The sequence below is a fragment of the Zonotrichia albicollis genome, chromosome 15 (genome assembly GCF_047830755.1).
Source record: "Zonotrichia albicollis isolate bZonAlb1 chromosome 15, bZonAlb1.hap1, whole genome shotgun sequence".
NCBI lineage: Eukaryota > Metazoa > Chordata > Aves > Passeriformes > Passerellidae > Zonotrichia > Zonotrichia albicollis.
The window spans coordinates 15,642,917-15,660,541 of NC_133833.1; the positions used below are offsets into that span (position 1 = coordinate 15,642,917).

Consider the following 17,625-nt stretch of genomic DNA (forward strand, 5'->3'; position numbering starts at 1 on the left):
GGCGGTGATGGGCCACAGCTTCCTCCAGGGCACTCCCGCAGCTCCGCGCCCGCCGGCAGCGCCCGGCTGCGGGCTGGGACCGGCACCGGCTGCGGGTCGGAACCGGCCCCGCTGCCCGAACAGGGCGGGGGTCCCTTCCACTGCCCCCTCCCTGAGCTGGCAGGTCCCCAACACACCACGGATTCCCCCTCCCAAGTCTCGAGTTCCACCTGATCCTATACTTGAGCTTCACCGCATCCATCAGTGCCACCACCACCTCCAGTGACAGAAATGGCCGTACAGGGACTGCAGGATTAGGAACCCAGAAACTTGACCTTCAGAGACGCTAACCAGAAGGTTAACCTGGTGACTGCACCGTCCATAGCTTTTAAAACCGTCTTACTCCTCAGTTCTCACTGCCTGAGCCGAGGCAATGAGCCTTAGGCCAGGGGATGTCCCTGGATGTCCCCAGACCGGGCTGGCAGGGAGGGGCTGAGGGTGCTGCAGGGTTCCAGCCATGCAGTTCTGCCAAGCAGCTCCAGCCAGAGACATCCTCAGGGCTCCAGCCTTCTCCTGATCTCATCAATAAGCTTTTCTCTGGGAATATCAACCTACAAAGCAAACAGAGCAGCAGCAGAGAAGAGCAATTTAAGGACTTAGTGAGGACACCAATGCAGTTTGTGACTGGTTTTCTGGAGTCACCCAATAGATTTGTGCTATGGCCTCCCAAAGGAACACTGAGGGAAAACCCAGAGCTCTCCAGTGATCTCCAGAGTCTGGAAGTACTTTAAAACCTGGGGTAAAAGGGCATTCTCACCTCCTTTCTTGTTGCAACATCTCGCAGCTTGACAACTCCATCTGCCAGCTCCTGCTCTCCCACAATGGCAGCAAGGGGGATCCCTGTGTCCTCACAGTACTGCAGCTGCTTCAGCAATTTAGGATCCTTCTTGTACAGCATCTCTGCCTAGGAGGGAATGGGAAGGGTGAACCACTAACCAAACTTGGCTCTGATGGATACTGCAGTAAAGCACCAAAACCAAACTCTGCAGCAACCACTTTACTGCTCTGCCTGCCTAGATCTAAAGGTTGGACTTGATGATCTTAGAGGTCTTTTTCAACCTGAATGACTCTGTGATCTCAGACAGGCCCAGATCTTGGAGAGACACACAACTAATGGAGTTGGTCTTGCTGTGCTACAGCTCCCTTCAGGCTCTCCCTCCCTCACCTGTGACACTGCCAAGCCCAAGTCATTCCTTTACCTTGATCCCTGCATCCCACAGCTCGGAGATGAGCTTCATTCTGGCAGCAAGAAGGTGTTTCTGAGGTGTAGCCACCAGCACTTGGGTCTCAGTTGTTCGAAGTTTCTCCCCAGAAGCCTGAAAGGACAGACATGGGACACTGGTGGGAGTGACTCTGTGAGAATCTGCAGCTCACAACATCTCACCTCATCTATCTCCAGTCATTAACTCAGTCAGTGACAACTTGAGAACCTTTAATGAGCCCCCCAAAGATTCTGCATTGTGTCACACTGCTTAATTGTGTGCTGCTCTTCCTTGGGGACCCTGGCCAACCTCTGGACAGCTTCCTAATGTCTCTTTTGATTCTTCAGGTACAAACACGTTGCCTAAGCTTCACTTGCAACAAATCCCAGGCTTGGAACCAAACACAGAATGATAAATTTCCACAGAGACTTTCCTGGGGTTTATTAGAGTGAGTTCAAAGCTGTTACCAAATTCATTCCTTCAGAATCCCCAGGACAGAAAACTTCAGTGGCAAGACACAATAAAGTGACTGGGGCACAAAGCTCAGAGCCAGGCCCAGAGCTGAAGAATGTCTCTAACATTTCCTTGACATCTCCTAAGGAATGCTGCCCAAAGCTGCCCACACCTGCATCCTGATGGGCTGCATAAAAGGATTCTGTCTTTTGTGCATCAATATTTAGGCATGGGAAGCGCCACCCCAAAATTATTTTCCCTTGAGCACTGTGGAGCTGGAGAATAATAATTATTCTTCCTAGAGCCTTCTTCAATAAACAATTATTGCTTCCTAGAGCCTTCCCCAATGCACTGCCTGCATCACCCACCTCCAGTCTCTGCTCCAGGATGGAGAAGATGCGCTCGATGCCGATGCTGACCCCCACGCAGGGCACCTTGCGGCCCTTGGCATCAAACATGCCCACCAGCCCGTCATAGCGGCCGCCTCCGGCCACGCTGCCCACGCTGAGCGGCTCCTCCAGGTGCTCGTGGTCCTGCTGCAGCAGCACAGCCTCAAAGATCACCCCCGTGTAATAGTCCAGGCCCCGCGCCAGGCTCAGGTCGAAGGAGATCTGCGGGCACAAGGGCGGCCCCGTCACCGCCCGCTCGGGGCCCGGCGGGGCAGCTCCCCCTCCTGCCCCCACAGCTCCTCACCTTCCCCGTGATGCCAAACAGGGTCAGGTACTCAAACAGCAGCTTCATGTCCCCCAGCCCTTCCTTGGCCACCTTGTTCTGGGACAGCTTTGGGTCCTGCAGAAGCTGCTCGATCAGGTCCAGCCCACCTGTGGGGACCAGCCGTGCCTCAGCTGTGCCACGGCAGCAGCACCGGGCACGGTGCCCCCGGCCAGCTGGGGCTGTGCCCTGCACCTTCCATGGCCAGCCCTGAACAGGGCCAAGGGCAGCAGCCCGTGGTGCTCACTCACCGTGGAGCTGCACATACTCCCCGATGCGATCGGCAGCCTCGGGGGAGAGCCCCTTCTCTGCCACCATCTCACTCCTCACTTCTTCCCATGGTATCTGTAGGGCACAGAATGGCATAAATTGCTGCAGGATGTTCTCCTCACCCACTGCCTCCATCAGCCCACATGGGACAACTTGTGTGGGACAACAGTCAGCAATCTCAATAACCATGCCCCTCTCTCTCACAGAATTTTTAAACAAATCTCCAGGCTTTATTCTTAACCAGGCCCAAGAACTCCTCAAATCCTTTACAGACCCCATCTCAGCTGCTGTGAAACTCTCCTCAACAAGAACAGCCACAACACTGCCCAGCCTAAGACATCCATCCCAAGACCAGAAGTGTCTCCCCATGAGCTCAGTGCTGACCTTGTCCAGCTTGTCTATGGTGCAGCAGGCAGGGATGAACTGGCTCTCTGGAACACCACAGACATCAAACACACCATTCAAAATCCGACGGTCGTTGACCTGGGGGAAGGAGAGGCATGCTTACCTTGGGGGCACCCTCTGATGTAATTTCTTTTTTTCCCCAATGTGTGGGAAGTTGCAGCTGTTGGCATTTCCTCATGCCTTTCCCCCAGCATCCAAATTCCATGGGAAGAGATGGTGTAGAGGCATGAAAACCATCCTGTGACTACATGGACCTAGTCAGCTACTGGAATTCTGCAGACTGTGGTTAGTCCTGGAGAGAACTCTGCTGACTGCAGCCTCAAGAGAACTCCTGGTATTCCCAGTTTAAGGCACGTCCATGCTGAGATCAAGACTTTGCATATACACCATAAGGAGGCAGGGATGTGGGATGAACTTACGGGTGAGGCCTTAAAGTGGGAGCAGGTGCTACTGTGTAAAAGCACAGAACAGTGACCACTGCTTCCCAGCATGGCACAGAGACCCCAGCCAGTCTCACCTTGATGACAAAGTCCCCCAGCTGCAGGTCACTGAGGATCTCGTGCACGATCTTCAGGCATTCGGCGTCGGGAATCATGGGGTCAAACTGCCCGGCAATGTCAAAGTCCTGGGGGAGAACAAGTGATGGGAGCTCCTGGCAGAGCCAGTGGGCCTTGGCCAGGCACACCCTGCTGCTCTGCAGCAGCTGGAGTGGCAAAACCCTGCTGGCCCTGTGGCCTTGGTGGCAGCAGTGGCACCACAACACTCACGCACTGGTAGAACTCGCGGTAGCGGCCGCGCGTGGTGGCCGGGTTGTCCCTCCTGTACACCTTGGCCACGTGGTAGCGCTTCATCTTGGTGATCTTGTTCATGGCCAGGTAGCGAGCAAAGGGCACCTGGGCCCCAGGAGTTAAGGATGGGAACATGGAGATCCCAGAGCTGTAGAAGCTGAACCCCAAAGCCACCCATTGCCCCTTCCCTTTGTCAGCCGCTTCCCAATTTTTTTCACAACCATGGTGAGATTCTTGGGCTGTCCTGTGCAGGGTCATGAGCTGGACTTGGATGATTCTTGCAGATCCCTCCCAGCTTTTGATATTCTATAACTCTGTGACCTCTGGGGAGCTCATCCCCCAGGCTGAAGTTGAGTACAATGAACCACCAGAGCTCCATCAACACTAGGACAGCTCCATTTCCTCATCCAGACCCACTGTGTGACAATGTCCCATACACAAGGACCCTCTGCTATCATTCCACCCTCTCACAGTTGGATCAGTGGGAATTCAATGCATGGCACAGCTATATGGACATTGAAGGAAAGAGATTTTGTTGAGATGTGGAGGTTGAGAAGGCCTGGGATGAACACCTGCAGGTGGCACTAGCAAGGTGGGACGGGCACAGCAGAGATGAAGATAAAACCAGTACAGTGGAGCATACTGGTGCACGTCCACAGCAGGAAGGGACTTTGCTGTGGGCCAGGCTGGGAGATGGTATGGAGTCATGACAATGACAGCCAGACAAGCTGGGATGGCCAAGGGAGCTGCCATCACCCAGGCAGGCCAGGGTAAGAGCGATCCCTCAAGGCAGAGGTGGGCACTATCCTGGGGTGCCACCATTCCCTAGGATGCCACCATCCCCTCGGGAGCACAGGATACGGTGAGGTCGTAGCGCAGGGCCAGCAGCTCCCCTCCCTGGTCCTTCAGCTCGTAGATGAGCTTCGCTCCCTCTCCATATTTCCCCACCAGCGTCTCCTGGGGAGGGACACAGGGGATGGTGACCGGGTGCCTCTGGGCTGAAGGGTCCCCGAGGTGGGGCACAGACCTCGGTCCCCACGAACCGGGCATTACACACAGACCCCTCCAGCCCGCTCGGACCTGAGCCCACCTCCCGGTCCCCCCAAAAAGCACCAAGAGTGAATGCCCAGCTGCCCTCCCCGCCTGGCCGTGCCCCGCACGGAGGGAGCTCCCAAAGCCGGAGCCCCGGGGGCGCTCCCCGGTCCCACAGCCCCCGGGGCGGGCCCGTTCCCCACACCAAGGGCGAGGAGAGCTCCCGTTGTGCCTCACCCGCAGCTCCAGCACGGGGGTGTCGATGGCGGCCGCCCCGTGCCGCTTGAAGCAGGACACCACGGCGCTCAGGAGCCGCTCACGGAGCGCCGCCTGCGCCGGTGCGTGGTCACGGGTGCCCTGCCCGGGATACAGAGCGGCCGTCAGCGGCATGGGCGCGGGGGAACAGCCGGTACCCACCGGCGCCAGCCCCGCTCCCCGCCTTTACCTTGGGTGTCTTCAGCACCGGCAGCGACTCGCCGCCCGCCGCCGCCCGCACCTGCCGGGACAGGGCTCCGCGGTCACCGGCCGGCAGCCAGGACGGGGCGAAGCTGCCGCGGTTCCCAGCGAGGCAGAGCGGCCCGAGGCGGGGCCGTGCCGGCAGGCAGCGGGCGACGGCGGCGGCAAAGAGGCCGAGGCCCAGCATGGCCGGCACCGGGACACCGGGAGCGCCCGCACGTGACGGCGGCGGGACACGTGACTGCGCGGGCGGCCGCGCTTTACGGCGCCGTGCGACAGTTCCCGGTGCTGTGCCCTCGGCTCGCCATGGCGTCCGGCAGCGGGGTAGGTGCTGCCGCCGGGGCTGCCCTCACAGTGGGGGCTACCCGCCGAGTGTGGCCGCTCGGCCGCCCCCGCTGCTCACACCGGGCTTGGCAGGGCCCCGCGGCGCCGCGCTGTACTCCGGGCGGGGCCGGTGCCAGGCCGCGGGATGAGGGATGTGGCGGGGCCGGGGGTGCCGCGGTGGGCGGGTGTGTGTGGGGTGGAAGGGGGCTCATCCCTGCTCTTTGCAGCTCTGCGTGTGGGCGGTGGGAGGTTGGGGTTCTCCTGATACCTTCGGGGCTGGGATTGGGGCGGCCCCAGCGCGATCCCGCCCACGGTGAAGTCGCGGAGTCGCCGTCCCTGGAGGCGTTTGGGACACGGCAGAACGGGGAACTCGGTGCCCTGGTCCGGTTCACACGGTGGTGTTGGGTCACAGGTTGGACTCGATGATTTCAGAGGACTTTTCCAATCGCAGTGGTTCTGTGATCCTCCCGTCCTAGGGCCGGAGCTCCGCCTGTCCCAGCCGGGGAGCATGAGGAGATGGAGCTGCTTCAGCCTCCGGGGTGGAGGTGCCCTCCCACCTCCAGCCCCCTGCCAGGGACCCCCACCCACCTCCAGGGGCTGGGCAATGGCTCCTGCAGGTGGCCCCTTCCCTTCCCTTCCCTTCCCTTCCCTTCCCTTCCCTTCCCTTCCCTTCCCTTCCCTTCCCTTCCCTTCCCTTCCCTTCCCTTCCCTTCCCTTCCCTTCCCTTCCCTTCCCCTCCCCTCCCCTCCCCTGGGTTGCCTTTCCCCTGTCCTGATGGAGAAACATCTCTGCAATTCCCTGACAGGAGGGTGTAGCCAGGTGTGGACTGGGCTCTCCTCCCAGACAACCAGTGACAGGAGAGGAAACAGCCTCAAAAGTTCCAGCAGGGGAGGTTTAGGTTGGAAATTAGGAGGAGTTTTTTCCCCAGAAAGGGCTGTCCAGCATTGGGAGGAGCTGTCCAGGGAGGTGGTGGAGTCACCATTCCTGGAGGTGTTCCTGGATGTGTCATTCAGAGCTCTGGACTGGGTGACAACCTGGGGATCTGTCACTGCTTGGATTTGATGGTTTTGGAGGTTTTTTCAACCCAAATGATTCTGTGAGTGTTAAAATGGGATGGGTAAGGTAGGTGCTGCAGGTGTAGCCTGGCTGAAGAGCCAGGCTGTTGGAACACCTCCAGTGCCATCCCAAAGCTGTCAGCAGCACAGGGGCTGTGGTTTTGAGGGGTTTTGGCCAATCTTTCCTTCCTTGAAGCCACTTACTGAGAAGTGAGACCCAGAGAAGCTGTGGCTGCCCCATCCCTGTAAGTGTCCAAGGCCAGGCTGGATGGAGCTTGGAGCAGCCTGGGGTGGTGGAAGGTGTCCCTGCCCATGGCAGGGGGATGGGACTGGCTGGTCTTCAATGTTCCTTCCAATCCAAACCATTCCAGGATCGATTCCATGGAGTGGGGGAGGTCAGGAGCAGGATGCCTGCCTGTGAGGGAGGTGGGGGCTGTGGCTTGTTGTCAGCTGCCAGCTGAGAATTCCTGTTGGATTGAGCCTGGCCTGAGACTCCTGTGTTGTTTCACAGGCTTTGGTGCTGATGCTGGGCACACAATTGGTGTCCATCTCCAGAGGGAGCAGCAGGCTGTGGGGCTCTTCTGGTTATTAATCATTGTTATTAATTTGAGAAGTATTCTCTGTTATCTAAAACAGCTCTGAGATAAAGATTTTGGGGGCTTGCAGCAGAGCAATTCAGAAACATCCCTTCAAATACTGTCCAACCAAGATCTTGTCACGCAGTTTAGTTTAATTCCTTTCCCCACGCCTGGATGAGGCAGATTGGTAAAAGAGCTGCAAAAGACTATTTTCCTTTTATTGCAACAGGAGGGAGAAGCAGCTAATAAACCTCCCCCTCTGCAGGCTCCCACCAGCTACGATTTGTGATAATGCCTGCCATGCAGGAGAGTCTGGAAAATACCCCCAAACGTTAATTTACACTCAGTGATATTTTCTTTTCTTTTGCTCAGGGTGGTTAATAAAACCTGTTACGACATCCTTAAAGTGCTTAAGAAGCTCTGGGAATAAATGAGAATTTTTCTACGCCTCCCCAAGGCATTTTCATCCCTATCAGTAGTTGTTCGTTCCATTTGAAGGATTGCCAGAGGAGAGAACTTTAAATGGCTGTGCTGCTGCTGTAGCTCCAAATGGGATTTGTGTCCTTTGGATTGTGATTGGATTCTTGATTTGGCTGAGTGGAGAAGGCGGTGGGGTGTGGGGTGAGGGGGGTCCTTCTCCCCCGGAGGTGTTTTTAAATACATCTTGTCCTTTCTTTAATGTGAAACTGAGAGGCTCTCCCTGCCATGCTGAGGGAATGCAGCTCTATCCAAAGGGGGGTTATCAGCTCAGGAAATTCAGGAGCTGGCTGAGTGAAACCATGACTGATTCCAGGTATAGGAGCCTGAGCTGCAGATGGGGCAAATGCTGGGAAGAGCTTGGGATGTGAGTGGAATAGGAATTCCCCAATCACTTCTGCCCTCAGCATTGGGGACTGAGTGAAATCCACCCAAAAATAGTCTTTGTTTTCTTCAATGCCAGCCTCACCTGAACTCAGCCTGGCTTCATGCACATGCTGTGTCCAGCTCCTGTGCCCCAGCATAGGAGAGACATGGACCTGTGGGAATGAGCCCAGAGGAGGCCATGGATCTGCTCCAGGGGCTGCTGCCCCTCTGCTCTGGAGACTGAGAGCTGGGGCTGTTCAGCCTGGGGGTGACTGAACACCAATCTCTGTCCAGGGAGACCTTGGAACCCTCTCCAGTGCCTAAAGGGGCTCCAAGAGAGCTGGAGAAGGACTTGGAAGAAGGGCATGGAGCGGCAGGACAAGGGGGAATGGCTTCCCACTGCAAGAGAATGGGGTTAGATTTAATACTGGGAAGAAATTCTTCCCTCTGTGGGTGGGGAGGCCCTGGCACAGGTTGTCCACAGAAGCTGTGACTGCCCAGAGCTGTGACTGCCCCATCCCTGAAAGTGTTCAAGGCCAGGTTGGATGGGGCTTGGAGCAACCTGAGATAGTGGAAGATGTCCCTGCCCATGGAACAAGATGATCTTTAGGGTCACTTCAACCCCCACCATTCCAGGATTCTATTCAAGTATCCTGTCACTGCCAGATAGTTCTGTGGAGCCCCCAAAGGGCCAGCATGCCTTGGAGGTGTTTCTGCCCTTTCCTGTGTGAAGCTGCAGGAGCAGGACAGCAAAACCTGTGGATTTTGTACAGGTGCTTCCCTGGTGCCTCCAAGCCTGGCCTTGACAGGGTTTCAGAGCTTGTTCTTTGCTTGTACCTGTGCTCACTTGGAAATCCCACCCTGGTGCCTCTGATTTCATGGCAAGCTCTGCACTTTGCTGCCTGCACCACGTAGACACTGCTGAGAGCAGACAGGCACAGCCCTCTCTGCTCCTGCAGGGTAATCAAACTCTCTTTAGCTCAGGCTGTGTTTTGCAGCTCCCTTGTCTGACATTGCAGCTTGGATTCTTTTGGCTTCTGGGAGAAGGAGGTGTAATCTGCTGCTGTGTTTGTCAGGGGGCACTTCCCAGGTCTGAGATCCATCAGTTTCAGTTCCATTTGAGTCTGATTTTCAAGGCAAAAGCCTGGATGATCATCTCAGGAGCTGTTAAGATCAACTCATTTCTTCTTTTAGTGCTCTGAAATTATTCTAGTAGTAGCTAGAGGCATGCTGAGAGTGATTATCTTAAACCACATCCATAACTCCTGTATGGAAAACAGAGGACAGGGGGATATAATAAAATTCTCCTAATTTTCTGCACTAGCCTCACAGGCCATGTAATTCCCCCTCTTTGCCCCCTCAGAGGTGATCAGGCTGTGTAATAAATGGCAATGAACTTTGTTTCCCTCCCAGACCAAGAACCTGGACTTCCGCAGGAAGTGGGACAAGGATGAGTACGAGAAACTCGCGGAGAAGCGGCTCACGGAGGAGAGGGAGAAGAAAGATGGTGAGCAGTGTGCTGGGTTGGCACTGAGCCTCCCAAACCCTGGGAATTTGGGAGGGACAGAGCAGTGAGAAGTTGAATCCCAAAGGGAAAGAGCTGGCTTGCTGCTTCCCTTTCTCCTTTATTTGCCACTGAGAATGTTTTTTTTTTTTTGACAAAAGAAATTCCTGAGAACCTTTCCAGGGCTGACTCTTCTTTGGGGAAGGAGGACTCTTCTTGTTTCCAGTCATTTGCTGGAAACAAGATCCCAGAATACAACTCAAATCAGAGCTGGAGATACTTCAGCTCCTGGTTCTAATAGGAACCAGGAAACAATGAGTAGGAAATTATATCCTTTACTGATTTAAAAACAAAGGTACATTTTTTGCATGGATCAGGTAGTCCCAGATAGCCAGCAGGCCCCTCTGCACCAAGGGGAATGTGAGATCCAGCATGTCAAGCTTGACCTTTTGTTCATGTTTTAGGCAAACCAGCTCAGCCTGTCAAAAGGGAACTCCTGCGGCACCGGGACTACAAAGTGGACCTGGAATCCAAGCTGGGGAAAACCATTGTCATCACCAAAACTACCCCTCAGTCAGAGATGGGAGGGTAGGTTGTGGTCTTATTGAGGTCTCAGAGTCATGCTGGTTAGACTGGGAAGCTGTGACACAGCAGGGACCCCTCAGAGGGCACCAAGAGCTGCTGTCCTGTGTTTGGAGCCTGGCATGGTGGGGCTGCATTTTTCTACACCTAAACTGTGTCTCCTGGGGTAGCATATGGAACAGACCCAGCAGGCTGAGCCCCTTTGGACATTATTCCTTGGTATCAGTGTTGCCCACCTGTAGGACCAGCAGAGGCAGATCTCTGCTGCCTGCTTGGGTCTTTAACCAGGCTTGCTTGCACTGAGACCAGGACTGCTGCTGATTTGGGTATCTGTGCACTGGGAATGGGAGAAACATCCAGGTAGCCATTCTTAGGAATGGTGTTTGGCCACTGTTTGTGTGATTCGTGTTCCACCAAAATCTGAAAGGGTTCTGAGCTCACCCTAAGCCATTAAAAGAATGTGTTGAGTTTGTGTCCCCTCAGGAGTGAAGCTGTTGGTGTCTCCCTGGGCAGCAGTGCCAGGGAGATGTGCAGTATTGACCAGCACCCAGCTCTTAAGATGGGCAGAAGGCACAGCTGTGCTCATCAGGGAGTTGCACTGTGAGTGATAGGGATGGTGGCACTTATCTTGCAGCCAGGTGAGAGGGCTGTGGAATAGAAACCTGAGCTGCTGGCCAGCCCTGCCCCGGGGGAGGGCAGGCTGTGTCACAAAGCCCATCCCACCCAGTGGGGTGTGGCTGGAAGGGAAGATGCTGTGCCTGGTGTCCTGCAGAGCAGCTCAGAATTTGGTTTCTATCATGTCAGAGGAGTGTTAGTATCAGGGTTGGTACCTCCATGGCAGCCTGTCCATTGCCCTTGCTCCTCACTGGGGTCCTCTTGTCTTGGAGAAGTGTCCTGTGTCCCCAGTGACATGCAGATTGTCCCTTCTGTGGGTTTAACTTTGTGTCATGTCTTGGGGTTCATTTTTCTGTCTCTCCTGACAGGTATTACTGTAATGTATGTGACTGTGTGGTGAAGGATTCCATCAACTTCTTGGATCACATCAATGGCAAAAAACGTAAGGAGCATTTCTCTGCCTCATGGGAGGGTTGGTTGAGTTGGAGGGACTGTTCCTTTTGAGCATCACCCATGTCTGAGGGCTGAACACTTATCTATGAATCAGGGAGCTTAGGAGATCAGCATGTAGGAGTTCATCATGAGAGCTGTGGAGATGCTGCCCTTATCTCCTGACACCTTCCAGAGTGCTGGGCCATTTTCATGGAACAAGCCCAGCAGAAACAGTGATTGGTGTACTCTGTGGACTTATTTTCCCTGTCCTTCCTGTCAGTGCTGTGAGAAACCCAGGGTCAGAAAATTCTAGAGTAGTTTGGGTTGGAAGGGACCCTCAGAGGTCATTTAGTCCACCCACCAAATCATGATGTCTCCTCTGTAAATCTGGAGAGAGGCTTCTTACAGTGCTCAAACTGTACAGAAGTACTTAGATAAGTAAAAGGTCTGAGACTGGCTTATTTTTGGATCAGAAACTTCTCTAAAAGGTGAGTACAAACTCAGAACTGGCTGATGCCTGAGCTCTAGAGCTCAGACTAGGACTATACCCTCGTGTATCTGACTGTGGATATTGCTTCTTCCTGGCATATTCAGAGAGGGGGGAATGTAGAGAAAGTAAAGGAGCAGTAGAACAAAACTGACACACTTTGCATGTTGTTCCTGCTCATGAAGGTATTTTTGGCTCCTTGTGGAAGTCAGAAAATCACCTGTTTACAAAAAGGCAGAGATGTGTGTGCTCTGGACCTGCACATGGGGCTGTTTGAGAACAGGAGGTTCAGTAGAAACCTGAGGACTGCTTTTCTGTAGCTCAGAAAAGAAAACATAGTGTTTTAAAAACCTGTGCTTTTATGTAGATGGGAGGAAGGTGCCAACATGCCTTGTTTAACATATTGGGAGATGACCAGGAAGTTCATGTGAGAGAATCTGGAATCAAAAATCCTGCCATGACTGTGTGGATGGGCATGAGTTGTAGGGCTGAGCTGGGATTGGAAAGTGGCTGCTTGCACACTACCATAGTATATAAGTGTGTCTGGGAACTTTTAAACCTGTCAGTAAATCTGGCTCAGACCTGCTTGTTCTTGGCAGCCCCTTTACTAATTCCTGGTGTATAGTTTAAGCTTCCAAGTGCTGCTGCATCCCTGGGACAAACCTGTGCAGGGTTGCTGGAGGGAACAGGGTGTTTGGATCCACTCAGCAATGTGGGTTGGAGGCATTTCTGGGGGTGGCCCTGTCAGCATAGGCTTACCCACAAGTGAAAAACTGTGAATCTGCTCTGAAGAGCCCCTGAATCAGGCCTGACTTTATATTCTCTGCTTTAGCTGGGAATGTCCTGTGTAATCAGGATCTCTGAGTGCCACTCATGTCTTGTTTAGCATCGCCCACAGCTGAGAGATGCCAGCCTGTCAGTTTTATTCTAGCTCCTTTTTCAACACTCCAACCCTTTTTTATTCCACTGGTCCAAGATTAAATTTCCTGAGGCATCAGAGCAAATGACAGGGAGCATCCAAATAAAGAACCTTTAAAGAATAGTCTGTGTTCTTGTTACAAGTAGTGTTTGGATTGTTGTGTGGGTTATGGCATCCCCCTAAAGCCCACCTCCCCAACCTAAGAAATCCTTAATCTGATCCTGGAAGTTGCTTTGAGGGGAATGACAGGCAGGAAGGTGGTGCTGTGCTGTTTAAATTGGGATCAAGGATGGAGATTTCATGCAGATCACTGCTGATTCCACTCGTGTTCTCCAGACCAGAGGAATCTGGGCATGTCCATGCGGGTGGAGCGCTCCACGCTGGACCAGGTGAAGAAACGCTTTGAGGTGAACAAGAAGAAGATGGAGGAGAAGCAGAAGGATTATGACTTTGAGGAGAGGATGAAGGAACTCCGTGAGGAGGTGAGTCTGGGCAGCAGCTGAGGAAGCAAAGCTCCCCAGAAACAGTTTTTGGGAGGAAATCAACCCTGGTTCCTACTCTTGTTCTTCAGAAGCATTGTTCTTGGTAGCATGGGCTTCTCATCTGCTCCTATGAGTGGAGTTAGTTTTTCTGCTTTTAAAAAGTTTGTGTTGCTGTCCCTAGAATCCCTTTTCTCCTCTTTATGTGTGAGAATAACTCTTGATGCTTCAGATTTCCACTCAGGACAGCACAAGTCCATTTTTTGTCCCCCACTAGTTGTGTTGGAACTTGTGTGGTCTGGTAGCAGATCTGCATTTTCATCCATTATCTTCCACAGCTCTTAGGATTGCTGGAATCCCCTTCCACAGGGCACTTACTTCTGTGTGGCCTCCCCGAGTGTAGAAGGGCTTTGTGATTGGTGTGCTGTGATGCAAGATTTGTGAGGAGGTGGTAAAAGACAGCAGATTGCTCTCAAACTGGCTCTTGGATGTTAGTAAACATGACAACCAATTTTTTGAAGACCCAACAAAGTTCTGACAGCTGAGAAGTTTCTATGGGTGCTTCTCCTCTATTATCAGCCACACAACCAAAGGTTACAAATCACTGCCTGTTTGAGTCTCCCTGCCCAAGCCCTGAGCTTTGCTTCAGCACAGGGGAGCTCTTTGGGGTGCTCACAGAGCAGCCCTGTGCTCTGCTCTCGGGCAGGCTGTGGTGCTGCTGAGCCCCCTCTGTTTGCAGGCTAGGAGGGAGCTCCCCCAGCAGCAAAAGGGGTGTTGTGGATTGAAAAGCTGCTGCCAGTCAATGAATGGCAAAAAGGAAATCAGCAGCAGCTCCTGATGTAGCTTTCTCCAGGGCATAGCTGTGTTCAGGAGCACAGAGGGCAGTGATGAGAGTGGTGGGAGCAGTTGCTAAGTTGGGAGCTGAAGCCATGCTTTGGTGTCACCCAGTACAAGCCTGGCTCTGTTCCAGGGCTCATGATCCTCACACAGCAAAACACTTTGATTAGAGCAGCTCAAACTCTTTGATGCCAAAACCCCTCTGAAAGCCTCTCAGAGCTCCAGCCTCTGTTCCAGTGAGCAGCTGTCACTGTGCCAGGCTGGGAGCCAGCAGGCATCACAGTCACTGCCACCAAGCTTTGGACAAGGGAATGGCCTCCTGCTTTCAAACCAGCTCCTTGTCCCAGCCTTCATTCCAGGCAAAACCTGGGATGTTTGCTCAGAAGAGAGAGTTTGATAATGCTTCATTTTGTCTGTTTGTGTGTGTGTGTCTGCTCTTGGCCTGGGAAATGGGGTGGGTTGGATTCACTGATGAACTTCCTCCTTGAGGACTGCAGGCCAGGATTTCTGCTGTTTATTTCCTCAGGCACAGCTTGGCTGCTGTGGGCAGGATTTGTGGTAATTGTGCAGTACCTGGTGTCTCAAAACTCCTTCAGCTCAGGAGGTGCAAAATGTTTTGCTGTTGTGTCCCTTGCTGCAGGAGGAGAAGGCCAAAGCCTACAAGAAGGAGAAGCAGAGAGAGAAGAAGAGGCGGGCGGAGGAAGATTTGACCTTTGAAGAGGATGATGAAATGGCAGCTGTGATGGGTTTCTCTGGTTTTGGCTCAACCAAAAAGAGCCACTGAACAGCTCTGGACTCTCCTCTTTCTCTAAACAGCTTGTTTTTACCCAGGGAACTCTGGATAACTCTTCAAAGACTTGATTGAGGACTTGTATGTAAATCTCCCAGTAGAAGTTGGCTGGAAGAGTTGAAAAGCAATTCCATACTCTACCTGTGCTGCAGATCAAGCTCTGCCTCTCATTAGCTTCCCTTCTCCTTCTGTGTCCTAGATCTGGCTGCTCTGTGGCCGTGTGTGTGCAGGGAAGTGCTCTGTTGGGTACATTTTTTTGTCAATAAAGTGCACATTCTGCACAGGTGGCCTGGTTCAGGATTAATCTAGTTGTCAACCAGGCCCTACTTGTCACCCAAGCTGTGTTTGAGATGCTGGGAGGGATTCACTTGCTTTTAGGCTCATAATGAAGGAAATGTGCCACAGCAAGCAGTGTGAGAGGTGCATCTTTATGGCTTGTGCTGAGCAGAGCTGGTGGCTGCATGGAGTCTGGGTTGCTGAAACTTTCCTGTGTGTTTTTTCTGCAAGGGAGACTTCCCTCTTTTTCTTTGTGTTTTAGCCCATAATTTGAGTATCTTTAAGGCAGGGGAGAAATTCCTCACCATGACTGGTCTAGGATAGAGCCAATGGAAGAAAGGTGTGTACAATTTGCCAGAAATAAATGGAATGTTTTAATGGGCCCTTTGGTGGGGTTTTGATGCCTTCTTTATTTTGAGAACTTTGAAGAGCACAGAGCTGGGGTGGCGTTCTGGGGACCCAGTGGTGGCAGAGGTGAGGTGTGTGCCTTCCTCTCCTGGCTCAGCTCCCAGATGCCCTAGGCAGACCATTGCCATCATTCTTGCCTTTTTTAAGTAATTCTGGAGATGGGTGTAAGAATATGGAAGGGGAAGGGAGTTCAGGGCTGGGGACCTTCATTCCCATCAGGCAATCCAAGACAGGCTGGGCTGTGTTCCAGGTTTTACCAGCCTCAGTATATTAAGGGCCATTTTTTTCCTGTCTGCTGGCTGTCAGTGTCTTTTCACCTCTACCTTCCCCTAAATCCACTTCATTTCTGCTTTTATTTACCTCAGTCAAACCTTGTGTGACTCATTTCCGTCTGCAGTTAGGATTTATATTTTGCATGGCTGGGTTTTGGTAGCTCTGTCTCGCTCTCCTCTCTCTTTTTATGTATATTGATGAAATCCTTGCGCTTGCCCTTCTCCGTGCTCGTATGAAATTTCCAGCCTGGGGAAGGCTGCAGTGTTTAGCCTGCTCTTTCTAATACATCTAGAACAAATCCTGTAATGTTGTGCTGCTGTTTTAATTCCTTAATCTTAGCCTGCTGACAGCTTCATTGCCTCAGGTCTTTCCGCTTCAATTCAGATTATAATCCCCGTTGAAGATGCTATTGAAATGATATATAGCCAGTCAGATACAGCTGTCCTTGGAGGTTTGACCCTTTTAACTTGGCAATCCTTTGACTTTGGCTCTCTGAGCACACGGGCTGGGAGGGCGACTTTCATTCCAGCCACGTTCCTGGCGCTGTTCAGGCTGCAGCACGTGGCTCCGGCTGAATGGGAGAGCGGAGACGCTCGCGCCTTTGTGCCCTCCGGGGTGCGAAAGGGATGCTGCCGTGCTTTCATGCACATTAAAAGTTTAGGATGTTTCAGAGAAGATTTAGCAGCAGCCATTTTATTCCAGCCACCAGCTTTGCAGACACCCAGCCCCTCAATGCAGCTGTTCAGTTGGAGCTGCTGAGAATGGGGCAGAGGCTGCCCCACACCTCCCATCTTTTCCAGCTTGTGACCTTGGAGGCAGTGACTGCTGTCTTGGTTTTCCCATGGTGTATCCTGGTCTTGTCCATCCTGGCACACCCAAGGGGCAGGATGTGAAATGGGCAGCCCCACAGAAACCCTCCTGGGCTGGTGGTGAGGTTTGCACAGCCTCCTGCCACTGGGCCCTGCCTGTCCCTGCAAGAGGGGAGGAAATCCCTCCGCAGCGCAGCGCTTTCAATAACGAGATTCCTCTTTGGTGAAAAGCCTGTCATCCCCAAGCCCTTCCCGAGGCCACCTGCACCCTGGGGGCCAAAGCCCCAGCCCCAGCTCCCCGTGCTGGGGCTGCTGGCGCCGGGGGAGCGCAGCTCTTTGTCTCGGCAGCTTGCTGGGAGCAGTGGTGTGTGCAGCAGCAGATACAAGCTCCTGCTGGATTCCCAGCAGCGGGAGCTGCCTCTAGCCAAGGATGAAAAGCTGGTTTCATGGGAGGAAATAATATTTAGAGAAGAGACAGATAACATTCCCTGTACCAGCCATGTTAACTCTTTGCTCCCACCACTGCTTGGTGAGGTGTTACCTCCTGGCTCTCAGCCCCCAGTCTGGAGCAGCAATTCTCCATGGCTCCTTGTTAGCATTTGCCATCTCCATGTTGAATTTAAGGCGCTGATGGGTCAGGACTTGGGGCTTTACTTTGAGAGAAGACTGAGCTCTGCAGCTCCCTTTCTTCTCCTCACCAGTGAACAAGGCTGGGGTTCTCTGTCCCTACTGGTTCTCATTAGCTTTTCCACATGTTAAAACTGGGATCTGGTGGAGTAAGGAGAGATGTTTTGCATGGTTTGCTCATCCAGGCTGGGATGTCCTGCCTGTTCCTAATGTGAAAGTGCTTTGAGGTGCCTGGAGCCAGCTTGGAGCTTGTTCCCAGTGCCTGGGCAGAGGTGAAGCTTCCTCGTCACCTGTGGCATGGAAGACCTGGAGGAAGGCTGGGGACTGTGCTCAGCTTGAGCTGACCTCCCTTGTCTCCATCCCACTGACTATTGATGGCAGTGTTTGGAGAAGTACTCAGGCATCACAGCAGACCCCAGAAAAAACAAATC

At 53.2% G+C, this 17,625-nt stretch overlaps 2 protein-coding genes across 2 annotated transcripts; one reads left to right on the forward strand and one right to left on the reverse strand.

Moving 5' to 3' along the window:
- Window positions 1–34: 34 nt before the first annotated feature.
- Window positions 35–5,543, reverse strand: LOC102063087 (histidine--tRNA ligase, cytoplasmic). Its single transcript, XM_074552096.1, has 12 exons — window positions 5,346–5,543; window positions 5,138–5,257; window positions 4,730–4,825; window positions 3,848–3,973; window positions 3,598–3,705; window positions 3,060–3,158; window positions 2,657–2,750; window positions 2,388–2,515; window positions 2,063–2,305; window positions 1,239–1,355; window positions 797–943; window positions 35–590 (listed from the first exon to the last, which is right to left on the reverse strand). The coding sequence occupies exons 1-12, from the start codon at window positions 5,541–5,543 to the stop codon at window positions 534–536; spliced, it is 1,533 nt and encodes a 510-aa protein (XP_074408197.1). The 3' UTR covers window positions 35–533.
- On the forward strand, window positions 5,530–15,460 carry ZMAT2 (zinc finger matrin-type 2). The gene is made up of 6 exons (XM_074552098.1): window positions 5,530–5,680; window positions 9,570–9,663; window positions 10,125–10,248; window positions 11,226–11,299; window positions 13,032–13,177; window positions 14,652–15,460. Exons 1-6 carry the CDS (start codon window positions 5,663–5,665, stop codon window positions 14,793–14,795), a joined length of 600 nt encoding a protein of 199 aa, XP_074408199.1. The 5' UTR covers window positions 5,530–5,662; the 3' UTR covers window positions 14,796–15,460.
- The last annotated feature ends 2,165 nt before the right edge of the window (window positions 15,461–17,625 follow it).